The sequence below is a fragment of the Amyelois transitella genome, chromosome 2, assembly GCF_032362555.1.
Source record: "Amyelois transitella isolate CPQ chromosome 2, ilAmyTran1.1, whole genome shotgun sequence".
Taxonomy (NCBI): Eukaryota; Metazoa; Arthropoda; class Insecta; order Lepidoptera; family Pyralidae; genus Amyelois; species Amyelois transitella.
The window spans coordinates 10,390,930-10,400,966 of record NC_083505.1 but is presented as its reverse complement, the minus strand read 5'-3'; the positions used below and the strand labels follow the sequence as shown (position 1 = coordinate 10,400,966).

General features: G+C 35.2%; 1 protein-coding gene across 1 annotated transcript; it reads right to left on the bottom strand.

Moving 5' to 3' along the window:
• Positions 1–6,863: 6,863 nt before the first annotated feature.
• LOC106143676 (class E basic helix-loop-helix protein 22-like) lies at positions 6,864–10,037 on the bottom strand. Its single transcript, XM_013345811.1, has 4 exons — positions 9,835–10,037; positions 7,891–7,987; positions 7,297–7,436; positions 6,864–7,005 (listed from the first exon to the last, which is right to left on the bottom strand). Exons 1-4 carry the CDS (start codon positions 10,035–10,037, stop codon positions 6,864–6,866), a joined length of 582 nt encoding a protein of 193 aa, XP_013201265.1.

Below are 10,037 nucleotides of genomic sequence, written 5' to 3'. Positions count from 1 at the left end.
GTTTTTGTTAATTTCTAGACTGGAATATCGGCTGCGAAAAGCAACAGCCTAGTTTTAGGTACTTCAATCTAAGCCTAGCTTGGGAGCACACTACCTAGGGTTATCAGGGTAATCTATCCTCTGATCAGATCACAGTACACATATGTACGGTCGCGTTCATAATTGCAGTCATAGTTCGCAAAACTTTATAGCTTGCAGTCACCGCTATCACTCACACATTCACACAAATAACACAATAAACAACAAGCGGTGGAGCGTTGGGTAGGGTAACGCGCCATCAAGAAGAGGGTAGTGTAAAAAGTCGCCGCGCAGCGGCCGTCGTCCGCTTATCAACACAGCGACACGCCACACAGTGGAGATCCATGGTGGAACAGTACGAAAATAATGGCGTCATACCGACCTGAACATTTGCGGAACAGTTCGACACATCAGTGGTTACTGTTCGTCGAGTTTGCACCGCGAGGGACTACACCACAGACAGCCAGCAAGAAAACCGTATTTATCCGAAATAAATAAGCAAAAACGTTTAGAATTTTCTCGGCAGTATTTGGATTTTGACTGGAAAAAAGCGATATTTGCGGACGAAAAGTTCGTTTACGTCATCGCAACACGGTAAGCTTCATTTATGGCGAAGAAATGCAACTTGGTATGAAGAAATAAATATTGTGCCAAATATGGAGCCTGGACGCATATCTGTAAATAAGTGGGGCTGGATGAGTGCTGCTGGACCTGGGGAACAGGTGTGGATAGCAGGACGCGCTACAGCTGCTCATTATGTGCAAGTGCTGGAAGAAACCATGTTGCCAACTGTGTGGTGTATTTATTCGATTGATGATATGCCAACAATATCATTTGTGCAAGACAACTGCCCTGTGTATCGAGTCTATATAGTGCGTGAAAGGTTCTGCCAGTTTATATTAAAACTACTAATTACTTAGATAGTATTTAAGGACAGCTTCAATATCTTTTCTTTATGAAAACGAATAATTAAGCTGTAACCTTAATAACAGGAGATAAGTAGATGATACAATTAGTGTAATATGCTGTATGTATAGCTTTATATAATCATCAATATCAATATGTAAACAAAACTATAGGTAAACTGTTTCAATAAAATTTACTAATTTAATTATTGAATGTTTTATTTTGCTCCCTCTTGTTTAATATTTCTTGGTGATTTCCGTGTTTGAAGACACGGGTATTATAATTCTTAGATATCAGTTAGTTAGTTAGTCAGTCAGTTACCTAGTTCAAATGGCACCTTGAAACATTAAAAAACTATTTTTTTTTTAATAGACAAAAAAATACTCGATTAACTTCGGAATCCAAGTAACGCTAGTAACTAGAACAAGCGAGTGTGAGCAAGAAATATTTTCTAATAATATCTTAGATCTCACTTGCTCACACGAAGTAATAAAATTGCTACCCAATAACTTTTAAAGGAACCACTACCTATGTTGGGGTCGTGTGCATACAAACTTTCAACCTTATTGAAATGACATAAGTCTGGCAGTCGCAGGCTTCCCTCTATAGGCAAATCTTATGCAAATAATGAGAGACGACGATATCTCGATCGACAATTATCGGGCCCAGTTCGGCTATCGTTGATTACCGTCTCTTTCTGTTTTGTTATGTTATATGTCATAGAATAATAAACTGTTTTACTTAGTAATCATTAGTATTAAAGACCGTATTCATTTGATGGAATATTTATTCTTTTTAAATATGCATGTGTGTGTGTATCTAGTGGAACCACAGTGCACGCTATTTTAACCCGTAAGAATTTTAAAACTATGACTGCAGATATGAACGCGATCGTACCTACATATAATCACGTACCTATCAGAGCCAGCAAAAGACTCGAAAAGAGTCAAAGGCCTCATTTAGCTGTATGACTTAATGATAGTATTGAGATTAAAAAAGTGGACAGCACATCGCTTAAAAAAAGGAAGTTGGAGTTATCGCGCCGTGTGACTTTGGTGGGTTAAAGTACCATACAATGTTCAGCTTGTCGTGGTTGGCCGGGAATGATGTGGTTCTTTCCACACCTTTCTGACTTTTAGTGGTCTTTGGGTTTATGTTGTATTAAAAAATCGGAAAACTTAACTTACAAAGTGACACGTGTTATGTGGGAAACAAATTCTTCAATAAAATGTCGGCACGTTATCAGCTGTTGTTGATTCATACACTACACTGAGATGTAAAAAATACAGAATTGTTCCACCGACCGGTTAATCATTTCCGTGTCATCACCGTACGTACTCTTATCATGCTTTATACACAAAATATAACTAAACTGAACCTTATTATTATCAAAATTAGGTTGTTTTTACAGATAATACTTTCATACATATTTTTAGACGTAAGTTCATAATTCATAACGGGGTCACAGAAACGTTAGACATAACGATGTTACGCGAATACCTGCTTTATTTAATGTACATAAATTGCTATTAAATTAAAAAAGTTACCTTTCTACACCCACATATCTGTTCAGAGTACCTAACTGCAATTTTTCTTCGCTTGAATTTTGCTGTTTGAAAAATAGCAAAAGTATTTGGATTCAAAGGTGTAGAAATATTATCAGCTTGCTTGGAATTTATGTTGTCTTCCTACTATATATGTATAAGTAATCTATGTTTCTGTACGTAGGTACGGTAGGTAAGTACTTATTCAGCCATAAAGTTTACTTAAAATGTTAAAAAGGTACTGCAAGGCACTGCTCCATAATATAATATCTACTATAGATCAATCCCTTCATAATTTTGGACAAATGAAACGAGTATATTTCACGATGATTTGCAAAAACAAACCGTAAGGAAAATAAACATAAAACTTATTTCACTCAAATAAAATTTTGGGATTAAAGAAGCCTTTATATATTGTTTCCATACATTTAAAATTTAAATGTTCAAGTAAATATTGGTACGTCGTGTTTAAATGGGGCTTTTAAAATCAACAGAACACCAGCCTCTGTGAATGCCTGCACGGCTGCACGCACCAAAAGTTTTAATCGGGATAAGTGTTTTCTGTGCGAAAGGTTAATCACACACATACAAACATACATATGTATGTATCTCTAATCATTTATTAATTGGAAAAGTTCTAAAGTCAGAGAAGTGAAGGATTTTTTTGTTAATTCATTAATATATTTATAGTAATCAAAAACCTGAAAGATAAATGAAAATTGTTCACGTGGTCTTTGTCCATACCCTAATCAAGGTATCCTAATATAACCTTTGTATACGTGGTACGACGCCATTGTCTGAGTGATTCGAGTTATGTAGATTTTTGTTTCTCTTCTTCTAAATAGCTTAATTAACAAACTTTATTACTACTCTCACAATAAATAAACTACGAAACCCTAAAATGCGCTTGGTTCGATACGCACTTGACCAATATTTTTTTTGGCTTATAGAGGGAAGTTTTTTTAAGTTAAAACGTAACGCAACGTCACAACTCAAGTCATTTCATGTCAATGACATACATTACATACGTCTTTCAATTTATATCATTGCATTTGTATATTATATGTAGTGTGTATGTAGGGTGTGGTTGAACTAGAGGCACGAGTATATATGTGGCTGTATAGCCGCAGGTTCGTAGTACGTTGATGGCTATTGATCGATGATTTCTGTAAACACATTTGTCGTCGAATAGTCTACCAAAGGTTACAGCGTTTGTAATGTTAAAATGTGCATTTGTTTATTTGATAATGCTTATAGCCAAACTTGCACTAACTTATACTTTATGACAAGAGTTCAAAAAAGGATATAACTGAACATTTGACCTCCGTAACCTTTGCATTCTCTTAGTTTTAATGAGCAGGTTTCCTATGATGTTTTCCCTCATTGTAAAAGCATCGGTTAGCAATAAAACTTAAGAAGGTACTCGTAGTAGCTCAGAAAAAAATAATTGGCACCTAAGTAAGTATTAGCCATGGCAGTGGCGGCAAAACCTGGCTTTACCAACGTGCGTTACCACCACTCCCTCTCTTTAGAAGGCCTAGCCTAGACGATGTATCTTGATCAAATTGGAGACGTCCTGAAAAAAAACAGGTTAAAGATATCTTTCCTGATGATAAGGGAGGTTGCATGAAGAGACTGATGTACCGACGAGCTTGCATCAAGAGAAAGATGAATGTGGATGAAGCAAACGAAGTATGCAAAGATCATGGCAAGTAGAAAGTAGTCTCTGCCTACTTACTCAGGTAAAATGAGTATTATGTATGTAAATAGAGTATGTATTTCTATATTCTTAGACCTTATTTAAAAAGTAGCGTACCTACCTAATCATTACAAGAACAAGGTTGGGGCGTGGCATTTGTGTGGAACCTACGTAGTATGTCCTACACAGCGTCTGTAGATATGTTAACATATACATAGCTACCTGTTTTTACTCGTTCCAGTCGGTACCTACTTTTTGCCTTATTTCTGTTGCTATGGAGACTTACCTGAAACAAAAGCAGCGGATGTCTAGGCAATTAATCATTCTAACACTATTATCTGAGCATTAGCGGTACCTAGATATTAAAAAAAAAATCGATTAATTTAACATGAAGTATAAAAACACACTCGATAATTTATTATCAAAAGATGTACTAAGATTTAGTATACTTTAAATTAAAAAAGAGCGCATTTTTGCATTAGATTATGGATCCCTTCGTCTTAGTCGGCACAACGCCATCTATTGGACTATCGGACAAATAAAATACGTGAACATTTCTCTGCAAATGCTGTTCCGCAGCAGGCTCTACGCGCCTCGGTGCTACGAATCTGCTTTTGAGCTACGAAATTGTTCGTAGTTCTCACGATTTCTCAAAGAAGGCTTTATTGGGAACGTGAAACGAAATTCTTTATTTTAATTAGGAAATTAGAAGAATTTTATTTCCATGCTCTTTTTTTCTTATCATAGATTTAATTTCCATGACATTAGCTTATTTCTTATATTTTGCTGTTAGGATTCGATCCTCGGAATCACGTCAAGCGGTTCTATTTGTACTTGGGTTCTAATACTATTAGTATTTTCTTTACTTCTCATATTAAGTGGTTTTGGTGATGAACGGCTTATGTAGATACAAATAATTTGAATCTCTCTAAATATTTGTACGTAAAATGAATTAATGAGTGGAGATAACCCAGGAGATAAAAATAGCGACTATCAGTAGATGACTAAGGATTCAATTAAAATATGGCTTGTAAGAACAGAAGTAAAAAACAAGTGGTTACATGGAGTCACTTTATTTTTTCACTTAATTTATTGCTAATAACAATCACATTATACTTTGGCATTCCTATTCTTAGTCCTTAAACTTTTTGCAAAAACTTACTTAGTGTCGAAATTATATGATTTGAATTTTTCTGGGAAAAATATCGTAACAGATTAATTCAAAATGGTAATTTAATGAAGGTCTTAGACCCTTTATCCCAGAACCCGTAGCATGGCAAGCGCAACGTCGTTTTGCGTGACGGGGGTTCAGATCAGATCCAAATTATAAAAGTCTTTAAAATAGCTAAATATTAATTTTGTTGATTAATTTTGAGCGTTAAATGAAAGCACCTAGGTACCTGTGTTGCCTGCCAAATTTGATTTGCCAAAAGGACAAATCGTTTTAACACTTGTTTTAAATAACTTTTCCCACGGCTTTCATGATTTTCATAAATATTTACTATACTACTTTAAAGGTTGCCCTCGTTATTATAACTAAATGTATGTGTAGGAATGCTAATAACTTAAGCGTTTAAACAGTCACCTTTTCACTTTAGAAATATCAAGGGTGGATTTCATATTTTCGCTATGTAACTATATTGCTGTGGTCTTTCCCGTTCCGACATAAGAATTATTAACTACATTATAACTATGACTAGATTTATTAACGTAAGTAATATAAATATATGCTAAATCAGTAAGGACGTAACACTAACTGACAATGTTGGACGTCAACGTATCTACTCATGAAATTTTAAGTTTACTTATATATTACTTTCTTAACAACGATCAATCTTACACCGAAACTATCTACTTAGTTTATTTGGCACATTGATTCACAGTCTCATTCTCTTACCAGATGAATGAGAAATTAATTTAATTATAATTATCGAGTAAATACGTAAGAATTACTTTAGTTTACAAAGTTTGAGAATCTTGAGTACTAGAACAAAATTTATTTATAAACAATCATACATAATATTTGTCCTAAATCTTATTCAATTATGTCACTACCTCAAATAGTTTTGGCAAGGGATTGTTTAAAAATTAAATACTCTAAGAGCAGATTTACCTAATAATTACTACACATTAATACAAAATATAAAAAGACGGTTATATCACTTTTTCCTATCTACTTATTCGAGTTTGTGTAAAATTTGCCTTGGTTTTACTGGTTGTTAGGTAAAAAAATCGATTTGCAATATTTTTGCATTGCACAAACACCTATTAGCAAATCATTTCCTCTTCGACAAAGACAAGTCTCTCACATCCAACTTAAAATATTCTCGTCCAAACATTAATTTCATTACGTCATTTATCAACCTCTTTTTAGTCACTCAATCCCTATTTATTTAAAAATATTGCATAAATTTGATCAATTTTAATTAGACATTAATTGAGCAACAGATATAATAAACTTAGGACTGATTTTTTTATTTGAATAAAATTGTTTCTTTTTATATATCGGTCTAAATAACATCATAGGATTCACGTACGACTGTTATGAAACGTAGAATTTAGTGTCCACATAGAAATTGTAATAATATAGGACTACTATACTATTTTGATTTCTATGAGTGTTCTGAAAGTTTCTTCTTGGTAATTCACAATATTGTTGCATTATGAGCTTAAGGTTCAAGTTTGATGTGTGGGTCTCAGGAAGGCGGTTCGGGCGGAGCTGGTGGCCCAGTTGGTGGCTGTAGCAGCTTGGCGGCGGCGGGGAAGCCGGCCAGGTCGAACCCGGGAGGTGGCACGATGCCGGCCGCCGTCGCAGTGCCTTGGAGGTAGGCCACCAGTCTGGAAATTTATTTACGTGTTATATGAGTATTTGAGACCACGAGGGCGGCACAGGAAACGATGAGTAGCTTGCCTCCACGGGACCTTAAAAAGTTAGTTAAGAAAACATCTTGGAGCAGGGAAACTAGAGTGAGATCGAAATGGCAGATGATCGTGGAGAGGGCTAAGCCTCGAAAATGTAGTGCTGTTAGTTTGTAAGAAGTATTTGTTACTTAAACAATTTGATGCCATGTTTTTAGAACTAAACTGAACCAGTGACATAGTAAAAAATATTTTTTAAGAAAAAATTACCTTCTTAGTTCTTCAAGAGCACTGGCCTGCATGAGGATGTAGTTCTTGGCTAGCAGAAGAGTGGCTATTTTGGACAACTTCCTCACCGACGGCGAGTGAGCGTAGGGGATGACGCTCCGGAGCTCGTCTAGTGCGTCATTCTGAAATATGTCGGTGGATTTTTGTTAACTTACATTGTTATATATGGGCTCAATAGATTTCAGATTTATGAGGGAATTAAAATAAAAACTGAATGTTATTTTATAATCTACTAGAGTACGTATGTGGCTCCTTCTAGTCTGGAGGCGCACTAAGAAAGGATATGCCGCAATTTCTATGGATATGTTTCCATAGAAATTGCCAATGAAAATTAAGTATGACGTGGTTTACATAAACGTAAAGTGACACTTTAAAGCTTTCGAATTAATTACAACTATATATAGGTCGTAGAATACGTAATACGTGTGTGTTAGACTACTGACTGGATTTGAATGAAATTTTACAGCAGTATATCTTATCTATCAAAATAACACATGCGTTACAAATTTATACTTGAGCAAAGCTACGGATGCTATCTAATATTGTAACAATGAAAAGAATGTAAGGACAACTTACCAGGTCATGCATTCTTCTTCGTTCTCTCGCGTTTATGTTCAGTCGTACGCTTTTCCCTTGCCGCATCTTTTGTTTAGATTTGCCATCTCCAATCGGCCTGTAATGTTTAAAAATGTGTTATAAGTTTAAAAAAATCACAAAAACACGTGCATAAAGGTGCGATTCCCAATAGCGGACGGTAATGGTCTGCATTTTATGTCATACTAAGAAAAGGTATGGAATATTTCTCTACATACGTATTTATGTGTATTAGTAGCTTTCGACAGCTTTATACATAAACAAACATATTTATAAACATACATGAAAAAAAATGTTTGGAGCTATAAGAAGTTGGTGGCTACTTGGTATAATATGAGAGTAGTACTCGATAGTCTGAGCATCCGTAATAGCGAATACTCACGAAAAGTAGTAATCATTTTTGAGTCTTTCCTGGGGCAATAATAATTCTTTTCTCATTATACTATAATATATACAGGACAAATTACACAGACTGATTCTCATTCTTTGCAAAGTTTATTATAAGTACTTAAAAGTAGTTCCAATCCCCATTTCGGCCATAAACTTACTGGAACAAGGGGCTGGGGTCGGAACAAGTGCCAAATAACTGTTCGCCAAACAATAGACTATGTTCGGGATACTGGCCGGTGGCGGATACTCGCGAGCGGAGAGATTATTAGAGGCGGCGCAGTAATTAATAGAACGAAGTAAATTTGCAATCATCGAATTGTATAAAAATGAATAAGCTCCCGATGCTATAAATATGTCTAATTGGCGAGAGAAATGAACCCCAAAGCATCCTGTTGGAGGTTGCTATCGGGAATACGCAAAGATGAACGTGACACAGAGTGAGGTTACACTATTTAGTTAGATTATAATAGCTTCCAAGAATAAGTAAGTATGACTTAAATATAAATGGCGATGCTATCAGTCACCAAACATACGCCTCATACCTCACCTCGATTGACATGAACGAGAATAATGCATTAAGCATATGTCAATTTACGTGCCGCATACTGCATTCATTTATAATGGAATCCAATTCGATTGCGATACTTTTTCGTTTCTAATCTTTTTATAGGTCTACAAATAATAATAGCGTCGAAAATCATGATCAACGCGAACAAAACACTACATTAAGTAGTGAGGGGAAGGGGATCGCGGGCAGTATTGTGCACAGATGTGCACTAGATCATGTGGTTGTTTGTAAATGTAAATCGACATAATATATGGTATATATAAATTGATGCGAGAAAATACATATAAATTTAATCACGTCTTCAAAAAGCTTGCACAAATATTATTCATAGTTTTAGGTACTTTTTTTTCTTTATTTTATTGAATAAGTATTAAGTAAATACTCAATAATTTATTGCCGGCATATGTTTACAATACTTCAATGTCAGGTAAAAACGTCTTAGAGCTTTAGGGTTTAAAGCTTAATACTTAAATTGTTATGGAATAGCGTTCTTATTATTTATATTTTCTCTTTATGTAAACTCATTCATTTTTAAATAAATTAAGTAGTTCAATACTTCAGTAGCGCAAATGACGAAATAAAAATGTAACTTCATATAGTTTGTTATTAAATAAACATAGTTTTTAAGAAAAACTTATTTGTTATCATGGGTTTAAATAATAGCAAGATTAATATAGGTACTAAATAGTACTTTACAGAGGTCCGGATGCGAAGGTCTTCCTTATTTGCTATTCAGAGATGAATTATGGGTGACATTGTTTTATGCTCCCTAAGTTTAGTGCGCATGCTTAGAATGGGATAAATCCACAGATGACCATAGAAAAGCAATCGGTCTTAGATAAATATTTAATTTTTTTGCAATATCTATTATGAATGATAATTCATCATCATTTTTTAATCATTGATTGAATCATGCAAAACAACTTGCTTTTATAATAAATCAAAATCTAGTAGAAATAGACACTAACCTCTGAGCATAGCTGGTGCCAGGTTCAGGTTGATTTTCATCAGTGGGATAACAATGCTGTGGAGGCGGAGGGGGCTGGCCACCTTGCATGTAGAAACCACCAAGGCCGACAGCCCCCAGCGGCGTTCTTCTACCAGGCACAGATTGTGGCGGCGAATGGGACTCTCCCAGTGGCACACCATCCCAAGTCCTTCGCGCCTCCAT